Source organism: Heterobasidion irregulare (genome assembly GCF_000320585.1).
Source record: "Heterobasidion irregulare TC 32-1 unplaced genomic scaffold scaffold_03, whole genome shotgun sequence".
Taxonomy (NCBI): Eukaryota; Fungi; Basidiomycota; class Agaricomycetes; order Russulales; family Bondarzewiaceae; genus Heterobasidion; species Heterobasidion irregulare.
The window spans coordinates 1,210,478-1,223,585 of record NW_009258199.1 but is presented as its reverse complement, the minus strand read 5'-3'; the positions used below and the strand labels follow the sequence as shown (position 1 = coordinate 1,223,585).

Here is a 13,108-nt window from a genome sequence, read left to right as displayed (position 1 = left end):
TTCTCGACATGGCCCTCACTCTCAAATCTACCGTGGCCGTTCCATTCACGAGTAAGCGTTGTATCTGCCTTCGCTCTTCGACTCAGCGATTTCAGACACCCTGAGCTCTCACACCCACAACAGACTTCGCCATACCGATCCTCGGCCTGGGAGTATTCCGCAACGACAACTGCAAGCCTGCGTGCTTGGCCGCCCTCGCACATGGCTACAGGTACGCCGGGAACCCTCCGTTCATGGCGACGACTTCTCACTCTCGACACCAGGCATATCGACTCGGCGAGGATGTACAGGAATGAGAAGCAAGTGGGGGAGGCCGTTAGGGAGAGTGGTGTACCGCGCGAAGATATTTTTATAAGTCCGCATCTTCCTACCCCTGCCTTGGATAGCTAGCTGGTACTCACGCAGCCCCCCAGCCTCCAAGATCTACCAGCTCGAAGGAGGATACCAAGGCGCTTTGTCACAAATCGACGACTCCTTGAAGAATTTTGGATTCGGTGTGTCACAGCTCAATTGAATACGATGTCCAAGCCTCCATATGATCGCGCGCTGACGGAGCGGCGTCGAGCAGATTACATTGATCTCTACTTGATCCACAGCCCGATCGGTGGCAAGGAGAACCGCGTCGAAACGTGGAAGGCACTCTTAGATGCGAAGAAAGCCGGAAAGCTCAGGGGCGTTGGCGTCTCCAATTAGTGAGCACAATCCCTTCACCGCAACTTTTTAGCTGAGAAAATTACTGAACGACATTCTTTTCAGTGGCCCGAAGCACATCGATGAAATCCGCGAAGCCGGACTTGACTTGCCGTCTGTCAATCAGGTGGAGGTTCGTGTGCATTAGCTTACGTCTGACGTCGCCTTTGCTGACCACTGACCCACCCTTCACTGATCTCCTGACGTCGCTGCCGCGTGCCCCGCAGCTTCACCCGTTCTGCCAACAAAAGGAGATAGTGGATTACTGCAACAAGAGCGGGATCCTTGTGGAAGCATACTGCCCTCTCGTCAGAGGCAGCTTCGGCGACCCTGTATTGCAGGCCCTGTGCAAAAAGGTAATGTCCGGAACGTCACATAAAAAGACTGACAGCTACAAACGTTGACGCTATCACCCTTAGTACAACAAAGACCCCGCGCAGATTCTTGTGCGCTGGTCGCTCCAGCGAGGGTAAGATCTGACTCAGCATTGTGCGTCCGTCAATCTTCCGACTAACTTACCGCCGCATTTCAGATTTGTCCCTCTGCCCAAGTCAGCGAAACCTGAGCGCGTGCGGTCCAATGCCGACTTGTATGATTTCGAGATCAGCGAAGAAGACCTGGCAAAGTTGAACTCCCTTGATCGTGGCAAGGCTGGTGCGATCTCATGGAATCCTGTCGATACAGAGTGATGTAGGGTACATTGTATCCCGGATCCTCGAAGATAAATAGAAATGTAAGTTAAGCTGACACACCTTCGAATGATTCGCATGAGTTTTTGCGGGTAAGTGAGGAGCAACGGAAGTTAAAGCAGTCCATTCTGTTGTCCAAGAAGATCCGATCCATTGCGTTGAAATACCCATGAAATAATTATACCTTACATCCGCCCCCCCTCGCGTCCACTCTACACGCAAGCACTCATCACTGCTCCACTACTGCTCCCCGCTACAACTCGTCATGCACCACGACATTTCCTAACTCGTCGATCTCCTCCATCTCGATCTGAATCTGGTCCTTCAGGCGGTCTGGAACGATCACGCGCGCCGGGCCGTCGTCCTCCGGCAGATCGGGCATCTCTGGGATCTCTGGCTTCGGCTCGTACTCGCTCTCATCCAGCAATACCGGGTCGACGGGTGGTGCGGGCTTGACGTTCGTGTCCGTAGGTGCAGTCTCAGAAACACCCAAGGAGCGACGTAAAACGCGATCGACGCGCACAAGGAAGCTGTTTCAAGCACGGATTGCTTGTGGTCAGACGTTTTCACCACAAAGGAAGAAGATGGTAACGCACTCATCAGAATCCGCGACCTCAAACCCGGATCGGACAAGGGCGCCATCAATAAGAATGGCGGACACCTCCCTCAGCTCGTCCTCTGATTCAATATCTCGTTCTTCCTCATCGGAAGGAAGTCGCTCCACACGGCGCAGGAGACCCTCGATCAGGGGAGAGCGTGGGTTGATCTCAAGGACCTTTTGACGCTTTGCAAAGTCATGCAAAGGGGACTGGCTCTGCCGGTTGTTAGATGCACCTGCAACAAAGGGGGGGGAAAGACTCTTAGAAATAACTCTACAATCAGAACAAGTCACCCACTCATCATCCTCTGAACGTTAGCGGTATAACCGCCAACGTCCGCAACGATGGCACAGGGACTCGAGACCAGTCTGTTGGAAACAACGACTTCCCCAAGCACGCGTAAGCCCTAGTGCTTCAAGGAAATCTCTTATCAACCTACCGTCACGGACAATGTCTCCTGCTTGGTCCTTCAACCACTTCAACAAAGGCTTGAATTTTTCCTTCAATGCCAATTGGTTGGCCTTTTCTTCTTCAGGGTCAAGGTCTACGTATCAAAGTTGAAGAGCGTCATACTGGCACTCACAACGAATATTGCTTACCTTCATCGCCGAATTTCAACCCCGACTTTGCGACGTCTTGGAACGGAACTCCCCTAGATCGCGATACAATGAGTTACTCTAGGACCGGTGATAGTGCCATACATGACTTACTTCCACTTCCGGACATTTTGGAAGAGGACCTCATCAAGGGGGTCCGTCAACAATAAGACCTCGTACCCACGAGCGTGCAGTTTCTCGACAAACACGCTCTTCATAAGGGACGAGACAGACTTGCCCATGTCAGAGACATAGAAAATCTACGCAGGAGACTTTCAGTTGACTATCATCATCACAAACAAGTTGTTGGCAAACCTGTTTCTGTCCTTCCTTCTTGTTCTCCAGATACTGTGAGGAGTCAATGGTGAACAAGTGTTGCCATTGAGGCGAAGAGGGGCACATACTTCGTCTAAAGACGTGCTGTTACGCTGGTTGGTCGCGAACCGAGTCAAAGGAATCAACTTGTCGCGATTCTTGAGATCCTCAACGGAGCCCAGCTTAAGGACGTTGCCGTAGACCTTTTGAACCTCTGCGAACTTCTCAGGATCCTCGTCGGCGATGCGCGTGAAGATTTGCAGCAGGCGTCTAACAATGATTTGCTTGATCTGCCTCAGGAAAGCAGTGTTTTGAAGAGTTTCCCGGGATACGTTCAAAGGGAGGTCCTCGGCTAAGAGAGAGGATCAGCCGCTGCACCCTTCATAGAAGATGGGAGACCGCACCATCAACTACCACCTTCACCCAGCTAGCCCATTTAGGCAGTCCATCCTCTCCGAGATCAGATGTAATGAATACGCGCTTGACCATCAAGCGGATATCCTTGCTAGAGCTCAAGAGAGGCTGTTGCCAGTATGAGTCGTCCCTGTAAAAAGGCGATCATTTAGAATCGAATCAAAGTCTGCTTGAGATGCTGATTGAATACGCACAGCTTGCTAGGAAGGTAGACGATAGCGCGGAATGAGACACCCGATCCTGAGTCGCCCGAGAAGTGATGCCAGGCAAGAGGCTTATTGAAGTCTTTGAAAGTCGCTTGATAGAAGAGCTCATACTCGATATCCTCAATCTCTTTGGGATCCCTAGCCCGAACGGTCAAACAAATTGAATGTAGATAGAGAGACCATTCTTACCTAACCCAAAGAGGGGGTTGCGCATTCAAATGGGTCCATTCGTCCACCAGTACCGTCTTCGTTTTAGGCTCCTTTTCTTTCTCCTCAACGACTTCTTCAATCACCGCCTCATCCTCATCGTCGCTATCAGTCTCAGGCGAGGGCGTAGGAGCCTCTGGCTCTGTCTCTTCAACTGGGACCTGCTTCTCTTCCTGGCTGTAGATGTAGATCGGGAACGTCGTGGAAAAAGACGAGTGCTTGTGCCTACAAAAAAAAATACTATTGAGCGCGTACATGTAGAGGTTAGCAAAATTGTTACGCACACTAGGGTGATGATATTCCTGTTCTCAAGATATTCGAGCGCATCCGGTTTCAAGACAAGCGTGATCTCCGTTCCGCGATCCATCGTCTTCCCACGGGGATCAGGATATACTGTGAAGTCGCTGTCATCGGATGACGATGCGAAGACGTATTGAGCCGGCTCTGGGTTGTTCTCTGACTTTGGCGCGACGGACGCGACATAGACCTTGTCCGCTACCAAGAAACTGTTCGAATGAGATCTTTGCACATACCGAGACTGAGGCTGAAGCCAAATATCAGACAGACCTGCTGTAGAAGCCGACACCGAAAGCTCCGATGAGGTTGCCGCCGCCTGTAGTGTCCTGGCCATCCTCTGCCCTTGCCAAAAACTCAGATGTACCTGACTTTGCCAAGGTTCCCTGATCACAAGAAGAGTCGCGCATATCCTATGTCAGATTCCGGAAACGCGTGTGACATGAGCCTGACATACGAGGTTCTTCGTCAGCTCCTCGGGAGTCATTCCAATGCCGGTGTCTGGGGAAAGAGAGATGAGATGTATCCAACGGAGAGAATGTGTATACTGACCAGAGATAATTAGCCTTCCACCAGAGCCTTCTTCATCTTTCACCACTTTGATGGTGATGTTGAGAGGACTGGTGCCATCCCAAACCTCCTTGTTGGTTAACGACGTCAGACGAAGCTTCTCCAGAGCATCGTTGGCGTTGGAGATTAGTTCACGGAGGAACACATCTCTGCAGGGACTTTGAGAATGGCTCCGGGAGCTAAAAAGATTCTAACGAACCGATGGGAGTAAAGACTGTTGCGAGTGACTTGTGTCAATAAAAGCTGACTATAGCCTCGACAGCGACGTACCTGTTGATGACGATCTTGCGCAGGCGAGCGACATCGCTCTACATGATCCACACACCCTCAGTCCTGGGACCTTGTACGCTTCAGTGCTAACACAGCTTACCTCATAGAGGTGCTTTTCCTGAGGCACATCTGCAGGTAACTCCTGCGCAAACGCGTGCGAGGACAATACAGTAAGGCCTAACAAGAACGGGCGCAGGAACCGCATCCTTGCAGCAGCAAGACACTTCGGTCAATCGGATACAAGCAAGAGGCAATGTGAGGAACGGAGGGAAACGTAGAGGACTTTATACACGTCTGCGCAGAAGGCACCGAAGGCGCGCTGACGTGTCATTACCGCGACGGTTCTCACGCGTACGAGCCCCGTGATCGTCAAAGTCATATGACGGTCAAGTGCCCCAAACCCAGACAACATGCATTGGGCCAGAGTGATCAGTCGACAATTCTTAGATCCAGGAAACAATTCAAGGTGAATCTGAGGAGCGTAAAACGAAATAAAACAAACATCGAGATAGCAGATATTGAAATAGCCAATAGATTTGACAAAACTTAGTTAAGTGTTACTCGATGCAGCAAGCTCACGAAAAGATGGGTCGCAGCAAGAGAACGTTTCACCACGAAACCTACAACCAATGACGGATAGTGCAAAAACAACAGGGGCTCATCATACGCTCGAGTCCGCCAGATGAACTGACAGTTTTGGAGCGGAGAGTTGAGAGAGATATTCCTACCACCAAGGACAATCAACATTGCATCTGCCTGGGAGAATGGGACGTACCCGAAGCCAGCGCTCTCTTTGCTCTGGAACATGTTCGAAATTGATGTAGCGCTTGTCGTTCTATACAAGACCATCAGCCAGCGCTAGTAAGTGAAGCCGATTGTCCCTTGCCTTCAAGACCTTCTCGACATCGCCAATGTCCACGTTCTTCGCCAATGTCTTCATATCAACGTTGCCGCCTCCAGCCTCCCCTTCGTCTTCGAGGCCCATATCGTCTCTTTTGACTCCTCCTTCAACACCTTCTCCGCCAATTTTACCCAACCTGCCCCAAAATTCCACGAACGAATTCTCATGCAACATCTCGTCGAATGCCATCCGAGCGTCATGTGTCCGCTGTCTCTGCCACTTATCGAACTCTTCCTCCAGCCCACTGATGTCAAAGCCAAGCTTCGTGACAGGCATTGAAGAAAGTAATTGTGGCAGCGGAAGAGCAGAGAAGCTCATCGAGAGCAACGGCGCATGCGATTCGAATAGCGCGTGTAAATTACTGAGGTGCTTTGCACGGAGTTGGCCGACGTGTGTATGAAAGAGGTGTAGTTGGTGATTGACGGGGAGTGGCGAATAATTGAATCGTGGATCTGTTCTCAACTGAGGGAGGGCCGCGTCCCACGTTGCCTGTAAAAAGTTGGTGTCAGAACAGCTCGCAGATCAAGAAGAGCCGTACCTGTGGATCACGGATCGCGTCTGTCAAAAGTGTCCTGCAAATATCCAAGCCGTCATCGAATGAGCGCTGCGAAGTACCTGAATAACAGCCAAGCCAGAATTTCGGCGCACCTGAACTCCAGTTCGCCCTCCTCTTTAGTGAGACCCATGCGCGACTGGTGGATGCTTGCTTCAACACGACCTCTCTCCGCCTTGATCTTTTCTTCGCGTTCTTTGACAGCGCGTTCCATGCGTTCTTGGCGCTGTCGTCCTTTGTCAGGAACATTGCCGTCGAGGGCACCTCCATCAGAATCTTGTTGTGTGGCGTCTGGCGGCGTTGCGCCGAGCGAATGAGCTTTGAGGAAAGTATTGAAGAGCTCTTCACGTAACGAAGATGAGCCTACGGCATCGTACCGAGGGTCGCTTGTAATATGTCGTTTCACCTGGATTGAGACAGGAAATCAGAGCTATGCAGGAGAAGAATCGAGCTGACGGTATGGTCTACCGACATCTTTCCATACTGTGCCCTCTTTCACGGCGCCACTCTCTCTGAGCAAAGTAAAGAAGTCAGCTTCGGCCTTCTGAGCGGCAGCCCTCTTCTCTGAAGAGAAAGTTCAGCGCTGACCGGAAAGACAGAAGCAGCCGGCACGTACTTTCACCAAGGGTCTTGAGGAACTCCCTAAAACGTTTCTCCCTTTCTCTATCATCCCTCCCCCACCCATAAAAGCGCCTATCTTTCTTCCATTTCCTGCGGAAGTCGGTCCAGCTCGTCCGTGTACTTGTTACTTCCTCGTTCAAGAGACGCTCGAACTCTTGCTTAGGATCTTCCTTCTCCCTCTTGACCTGGGATCGCCGCAATTCGCGCGCGCGGTCACGACAATATTCATCAAATGCTTCGCGACGTGCGGCAACGGATGGGAGGAGAACATAACGAGGATCCGAGATGAAGAGAGGTAGAGAAGTGTCCCACGGGTGAAGAGGATTGACATCCTTCTCTCGAAGCAACGTCTGAAAGAACAAAAACGTCGGATCAAATACCCGTGTAGCCATTGAATGAATGATAAAATAGACCTTGAATAGTGCTTTGCCCTCTTCGACGGACAGATCAACTCGCTCTGGCATATTGAGCTGGAGCTTACTCTCCCTACTCTTTGCCTCTTCCTCCTCTTCTCTGGCTCGTTTCTCCTCTTCTTCTCGTAGCTTCTTTTCCTCCTCCGCTTCTGCAGCCAACTGTGCAGCAGCCTCCTTTTGCCACTCCTCTTCCTCGCTGTCGTCATCATCATCGTCGTCAGCTTCGTCGTCGTCGTCGTCCACCCTAGCTTTCTTCGAGACGACGACCTCGTCAACGGGAACATCAAGTTCAGCTTTTCGCTTGACTGCGCCCTCGACTTCCGCCTTGACCCTGGCGATCTCTTGCTCCCTCTCCAGCTGCACCCTCCTCGCACTTTCCTCGAGCTTCCCCCTTTCCTGTTGAAGCTTGTCTTCCTGCTCCTTTGCCTCAAGCGCCTTGACAGCGTCCTGAATTTCTTCAGGGACGGTCCAAAGACTCTCCTTTTTGATCTTATGAGTGTAGAAGATATTGCCCTGATTTGTCGTGACCCGGAGCCAATCAGTGCCGGGTACGGGCGTCTTGACCGCAGGCTTTTCTTTCTTTTTCGGAGGGAGGGGCGGTGCTTGCTGAGCGATAGGAAAAGTTGGTAACGGTCTGATGTATGTTGACTCTTTTGTCTGGGCATTGTGATAGTACACGGTGCCGTTCGGACCTGAATTGAGGCTGTGAACACCGTGGCACGCCGGTGCGCCCCGCTAGACGAGTCAGACTTACCGACGTGTTCGGTCCATACTGGAGGAAGGGGTGGGGGAATTGATGGAACGAAAGGTGGGGCAGACATTGGGATGGGATGGAACGAGAGGCTGCGAATGCTTGGTCGCCGATTCCGTGCACTCGTTATGGGAGATCAATTACGTAACGATATTCGGAGGCGAAGTGATCAAGCGTCGATTCGGACATGACATGGACGACTCGAGCAGCAGCCACGAGCAAGCATTCCGGTGCATGAAAATCCCGCCCCGGTCCAATCATTCCAAAGCTAGGTTCGATCAGACCCTGCCCTCCTCTAATATAATATACAGGCATCTACCATGCCGAGTTGGGTGATCTTTTGCACCGTTGCACGCACCCAGCCTCATTGCACCCCCGCCTCGGTCAGAGTGCCCGCGCAGCCCGTGTATATATATCCTCCAACGACTGCTTGCCGGTCACCAATTGCCCCACACACCAGCCCACCCCATCCTCACGGCCCCCACCTTCCTACATAATGCCTCCGTCCATCCCTTCCGACGTTTCTCATGCGTTTGTCCCAGCCGAGGAAAGCGATAGCCGCTCCCCTTGCCCCGCGCTGAATGCCCTCGCGAATCATTCGTACCTGTATGTCCACCCATCACACCTTACCGTCATCTGCTCATTGAGCGTTTCTAGCTCCCACGATGGCCGCAAGCTCTCGGTCGTCGAGCTCGTTAGCGCCCTGCGCGAGGTGTACAACATATCGCTACCCCTCGCGTCTATCCTCAGCCTTGTAGGCGTGGTCGTGTGCGGCGACGGCTGGAAGCTCGATCTCGAGGACCTTGCAAAGCACAACAAAATCGAGCACAACGGTTCCCTCGCGCATGCCGACGCCGCTCCGGGCTATCTCTACGCACCCTCCACCCCCGACAAGCAGCTCCTCGATCACCTCCTCGGTCTCTCGACCGACGGCCGTCATGTCACGTTCGAGGAATTTGTCCGTGAACGAGCCGCCCGCGACGCTGCCCTTTCCCAGCCCCTCAGCAATGTCCACAATGTCATTGCCCGGGGCGAGATTGCGCTGACATGTCAGGTCCTCGGCGATGAGGAGGGTCGAGTCCCGACGGAGTATGTCAGTGAATGGTATGGACAGGAGAAACTACCCGACGGCTGGGTGAAGCCGGCGCGGCCTGTCGGAGTGATATCGACCACAAAGTTGAATCAGCAGGTCGCTACCTTGTCCGCCCAATTCGAGTCAAAGAGGAATCTTTGATTAGAGCTAAGAGGCCAAGAGTAGCCCCACTCCCCTGTGGCTTGATTTCTCTTGATTGGCTTGTATTCCTCGTTGCTACTTTACTTTGATTGTGGGACTCGTAGTCAGGATATTTTTCTTTCACTCTATAATTTCTACTCGGTCTGTAGCTTATCTTTCTGTCGGTTGCATAGTCTCCTGAATCTGTACTTTATTGTGTTACTAGCAGGGCCTAGAGTTTTCTGTAAAATCTTGTGGAATGGCCTAATAGAGAAGGACCTTTACAGAAAAACCCTGGGCGCAGCCGACGCGCTACTTGTCTGTCATCCGATGTGGCGTGTTGTTCTCACCCATTCCCAGCAGCTCCCACACACTCCTTGGATGTGAATTATTTTCTTCTGCCACGGCGGTATGTACTGGCAGGCTCAAAATAGAGATGAGTGTATGCACGCAGACGGAAGCGACATCCGGGCCTATCTATAGCAACAAAGACGCCCGGTGACATATTAGGATGGCTTATTCTCGCACATACCTCCGCTCCTCCCAAACCAGGCCTCATGGCCTATTTGTGGACCGTGACCGGCAGCACTCATGAGTACTACCTTGCCCGTTATCTAACACCGCGATGGTGCCTATGGCAAGTCTCGACGCCGCCGCCGATGAAATACAACAATCAGCCACGGTCTTGCCTATTCTTATGAGTCGCGACTCCCGTTTCATGTGGATCTTGACCCAACCTCAGCCGGCAGAGACTTGTTTTCCCATATCCTCACCTTATCAGGCGTCCCAACAGAATGGGCGTTCGGATGCGATTCAGGCTGCCCTGATTTTGCGCGCCTCTGCTCTAAACTTGCACCTGTGTAGACCTGTGCGCTACACAGGAAATAGCAGGTCCATTCTTACCCATGTTATTAGCTCGAGCTGATTCAGAGCCTGCAGAGACACCCGAAGTGACCCTGAGCTGTGCATGACGGCGTAAGGGAGTTGCAGAATTGGGGCAAAGCCAGGTCTAAACGCTCATGTTGTGTGTCCCCTTTGCCGAGGGCATCACCAGACACTGCTTCAGTGCCAGCTGACAAAATACGCCTCGCCAGAAACGCCACCAATGGGGTGTGACCCCCGTCCATGGCCACCTTCTGGATGCATGCCCACACTCTCGATCACACGGCACGATCTCCGCATTCGCTCACGGCGCAATCTGGATCAGAAAACGATCCAGAGGGACAAATGGAGAGTCTCAGCTCCTGTTTACCCCGCATATAAATTATGAGATCATGATATGTCCGCGCGCGTCTCCGCACGCCCACATCCATTTTTGATCCATGCCGATGTCGTCAGAGCTTTCGTCTGTTGAAACGCGCGCCTTGACCAAGAGCATCCTGAAGAAATTGGATCTATATATCCTTCCGCCCCTCGCACTGGTAAGCTGCTCCTGAAAAATAAATAACAACAACATTCAACGCTTAATCATCGCCGTGTAGTTGTGGCTAGCTAACTTTATTGATCGGACCAACGTTGGCAATGCTAGGTAGTTGACTCGTTCAAGCTCGCAACGGTTGCCTGATTTTTTCCACCAGAATTGCTGGGCTGGAGAAGGACACTCGCCTTCACGGCAATCAGTTCAACACTGCGCTCGCCGGTGAGACACACCTTTCTGATATCAGTGAACTTTTCTTTGTGACCGTGCTCGCCTCTACCTAGTGTTTTATATCCCGTACGTACTCACTTGAACCATAAGTCGCGAGATAAATCCACTGACGCACAGGATAGCTATATTCTCATCGAGCTTCGTAAGTCTGTAGCCTGCATACAATCACCTGTTGTTTCTATTCTCGAGGACCAGCCCCATTAAACTTGACTACCAAGCTTCGAATTGGGTTCTCAAAAAGATCAAGGCAAACCGCTGGCTTCCGTTTCTGGTCTTTCTATGGGGGGTCGTGACGACGCTGTCGGGACTGGTGGAAAATTTTGCTGGGCTAGTTGCCGTACGCTTTGTCCTCGGCGCATGTGAAGGCGGTATTCTTCCTGGGATTGTGAGCGTCTCATTTTTTTTTCTCTCGGATTGACCTCTTACAGCTGGTTTAGATATTATATCTCAGCACAATATACAAGCGTCATGAACTTCAGTTGCGGTATGTTCTATGAGTAATTGATTTGTATCAGGGAATTCAAGTCTGTTTTGACAGGGTTGGCGTGTTCTATGCATCCGGTAAACCTTTGAAAGGGATCGTAAGCCAAAAGCATACTTACCGAAAACTGCTATTGCCTAGCGTCTTTATCTGGTGCTTTCGGAGGTACGGACTTAAATGGCACCGCAAAAGCTGTTGAGCTTGACGCAGTATAAACAGGTCTTCTGGCCACAGCTATCATTAAAATGGATGGCGTTGGAAATTTGGCCGGCTGGCGATGGATCTTTATCCTTGAAGGTATAGCAACCTGCCTATTGGGTGTTCTTGCGGCTATGATACTCCCGGCAAGTATATCGAGTGCGAAGTTCTTGACCAAAGAGGAGAAACAGTTCGCTCGTGCGTGCTGTTTCTTTCTGCTGTGCTAGTATCAGGAAGCTCAAGGTCTTCATTTACAGTGCAGCGTTTCTGGACCGCGGATCGTACGGCAAACAGCACGCCCCTGTCAGAGCCCTCGACAAGGATTATTGGCTCTGAAAAGGATGCCGCGGACCTGATGGTAGAGACTCATGACGCGACAAACCCTGACAACGAGACAGCTATCGTACACCAGGAAGAAGAACAGTTCGAATGGAGAGAGGTTTTCCGAGGCGAGCGCCTTTATTTTGAGGGCGAGAGCATTATATGTTGAGTGTACGCTCCAGGTTTGACAGATATCCAGGCATGGTTAACCGGAATAGGGTATATGGGCCTGATCGTGAGCCTGTACTCTTATTCTTTATTTTTGTGAGTAAATCATCTTTTTTTTTGCCACGTTTTTGACATGATTCAAGGCCCACTATTGTCGCCGAACTTGGATTTGAAGGGGGACAAGCCCAACTCCACACAGGTAGTTTGGGGTGAGGACCAAGGCGCGCGATGTGCTGAACTGTAGTGTTTTTACAGTCCCTCCATATGTGCCTGCGACGGTTCTCACAAGTATGTCCACGGGTGACGAAACATCGCAGACGCTCATAACCCTCCCAGTTGTTGTCGCTTTCGCAGCGGACAGGTTCAAGATGCGAGGACCGATGATTCTCATATGCCTTCCCCTCAGTATCATTGGTAATTCACGATTCATTTGTTGTCAATCATCATTACCGACATCAGACAGGATACATTATCATCATTACTGCGAAGTCCAACGAGGTTCGATATGCTGCCGTCTTTCTCATCGCGACTGGACTGTGCGTAATTCATTCATAAGCTCAGTACTGCATTCCATAAAGATCATCATTCTCTAGCTACCCTTGCGCGCCTTGCATTTTATCCATCATTCCGAACAATACCAGCGGCCATTATAAGAAGGCGACTGCAGTGGCTCTTCAACTCGGGGTGGCGAACGCTGGGTATGTCGTGGGTCAATTCTGGTGAATATTGAGCTGTGCGCTGATGGGTTGAAAATTCAAGAGGGTTTGTTTCCACGTTCGTCTACACTCAGGGTAAATATACATCTCCAGTTTCATCATCCAATGAAACTTCGGTTTCTCACCTGTTCTCAACAGATCAAGCCCCAAAATACATACGAGGGCATTCAATTACACTAGCTTTCGTCTCCATGGCGTGGGTATTGGTCGCAATCAACGTGTGAGCATTTTGATTGATGAGACCTCCGAAATTTGTTCTCAACCTGTGCCTCTC

The 13,108-nt window shown here is 51.2% G+C and overlaps 5 protein-coding genes across 5 annotated transcripts; 3 read left to right on the top strand and 2 right to left on the bottom strand.

The window, feature by feature from the left end:
- The first annotated feature begins 1 nt into the window (after window position 1).
- Window positions 2-1,436, top strand: HETIRDRAFT_381386 (uncharacterized protein). The gene is made up of 9 exons (XM_009545468.1): window positions 2-51; window positions 124-211; window positions 264-355; window positions 414-496; window positions 529-692; window positions 757-823; window positions 918-1,046; window positions 1,110-1,159; window positions 1,223-1,436. Exons 1-9 carry the CDS (start codon window positions 9-11, stop codon window positions 1,377-1,379), a joined length of 873 nt encoding a protein of 290 aa, XP_009543763.1. The 5' UTR covers window positions 2-8; the 3' UTR covers window positions 1,380-1,436.
- A 71-nt stretch (window positions 1,437-1,507) lies between these two features.
- Window positions 1,508-5,096, bottom strand: HETIRDRAFT_381382 (uncharacterized protein). The gene is made up of 18 exons (XM_009545467.1): window positions 4,951-5,096; window positions 4,851-4,888; window positions 4,780-4,794; window positions 4,563-4,729; window positions 4,468-4,511; window positions 4,284-4,396; window positions 4,001-4,222; window positions 3,699-3,941; window positions 3,498-3,647; window positions 3,294-3,433; window positions 2,979-3,241; window positions 2,890-2,922; window positions 2,689-2,834; window positions 2,578-2,630; window positions 2,418-2,522; window positions 2,276-2,362; window positions 1,976-2,213; window positions 1,508-1,909 (listed from the first exon to the last, which is right to left on the bottom strand). Exons 1-18 carry the CDS (start codon window positions 5,053-5,055, stop codon window positions 1,633-1,635), a joined length of 2,439 nt encoding a protein of 812 aa, XP_009543762.1. The 5' UTR covers window positions 5,056-5,096; the 3' UTR covers window positions 1,508-1,632.
- Window positions 5,097-5,336: 240 nt separating this feature from the next.
- On the bottom strand, window positions 5,337-8,159 carry HETIRDRAFT_381379 (uncharacterized protein; the record flags this gene model as incomplete). The annotated part of the gene is made up of 9 exons (XM_009545466.1): window positions 5,337-5,574; window positions 5,626-5,685; window positions 5,737-6,240; window positions 6,290-6,323; window positions 6,400-6,710; window positions 6,777-6,868; window positions 6,921-7,275; window positions 7,339-8,030; window positions 8,093-8,159. The coding sequence occupies 9 exons, from the start codon at window positions 8,157-8,159 to the stop codon at window positions 5,512-5,514; spliced, it is 2,178 nt and encodes a 725-aa protein (XP_009543761.1). The 3' UTR covers window positions 5,337-5,511.
- Window positions 8,160-8,539: 380 nt separating this feature from the next.
- Window positions 8,540-9,594, top strand: cpx2 (Chloroperoxidase 2). The gene is made up of 2 exons (XM_009545465.1): window positions 8,540-8,695; window positions 8,747-9,594. Exons 1-2 carry the CDS (start codon window positions 8,586-8,588, stop codon window positions 9,321-9,323), a joined length of 687 nt encoding a protein of 228 aa, XP_009543760.1. The 5' UTR covers window positions 8,540-8,585; the 3' UTR covers window positions 9,324-9,594.
- A 1,030-nt stretch (window positions 9,595-10,624) lies between these two features.
- Window positions 10,625-13,058, top strand: HETIRDRAFT_123736 (major facilitator superfamily; the record flags this gene model as incomplete). Its single annotated transcript, XM_009545464.1, has 14 exons — window positions 10,625-10,723; window positions 10,784-10,830; window positions 10,880-10,941; window positions 11,169-11,335; window positions 11,388-11,434; window positions 11,489-11,511; window positions 11,651-11,827; window positions 11,992-12,078; window positions 12,133-12,214; window positions 12,363-12,406; window positions 12,455-12,532; window positions 12,582-12,654; window positions 12,712-12,827; window positions 12,973-13,058. The coding sequence occupies 14 exons, from the start codon at window positions 10,625-10,627 to the stop codon at window positions 13,056-13,058; spliced, it is 1,188 nt and encodes a 395-aa protein (XP_009543759.1).
- Between the last annotated feature and the right edge of the window lie 50 nt (window positions 13,059-13,108).

What these genes read in the sequence shown, in the direction of transcription:
- HETIRDRAFT_381386 (XM_009545468.1), top strand. Translation starts at nt 9, where the DNA reads ATGGCCCTCACTCTCAAATCTACCGTGGCCGTTCCATTCACGA. An exon ending in CGTGGCCGTTCCATTCACGA is followed by an intron (nt 52 to 123) that starts GTAAGCGTTGTA and finishes CACCCACAACAG; the next exon opens with ACTTCGCCATACCGATCCTC. An exon ending in TGAAGAATTTTGGATTCGGT is followed by an intron (nt 497 to 528) that starts GTGTCACAGCTC and finishes ACGATGTCCAAG; the next exon opens with CCTCCATATGATCGCGCGCT.
- HETIRDRAFT_381382 (XM_009545467.1), bottom strand. Translation starts at nt 5,055, where the DNA reads ATGCGGTTCCTGCGCCCGTTCTTGTTAGGCCTTACTGTATTGTCCTCG. An exon ending in GGTGTCGGCTTCTACAGCAG is followed by an intron (nt 4,223 to 4,283) that starts GTCTGTCTGATA and finishes TCATTCGAACAG; the next exon opens with TTTCTTGGTAGCGGACAAGG. An exon ending in AGGAATATCATCACCCTAGT is followed by an intron (nt 3,942 to 4,000) that starts GTGCGTAACAAT and finishes TTTTTTTTGTAG; the next exon opens with GCACAAGCACTCGTCTTTTT.
- cpx2 (XM_009545465.1), top strand. Translation starts at nt 8,586, where the DNA reads ATGCCTCCGTCCATCCCTTCCGACGTTTCTCATGCGTTTGTCCCAGCC. An exon ending in CTCGCGAATCATTCGTACCT is followed by an intron (nt 8,696 to 8,746) that starts GTATGTCCACCC and finishes GAGCGTTTCTAG; the next exon opens with CTCCCACGATGGCCGCAAGC.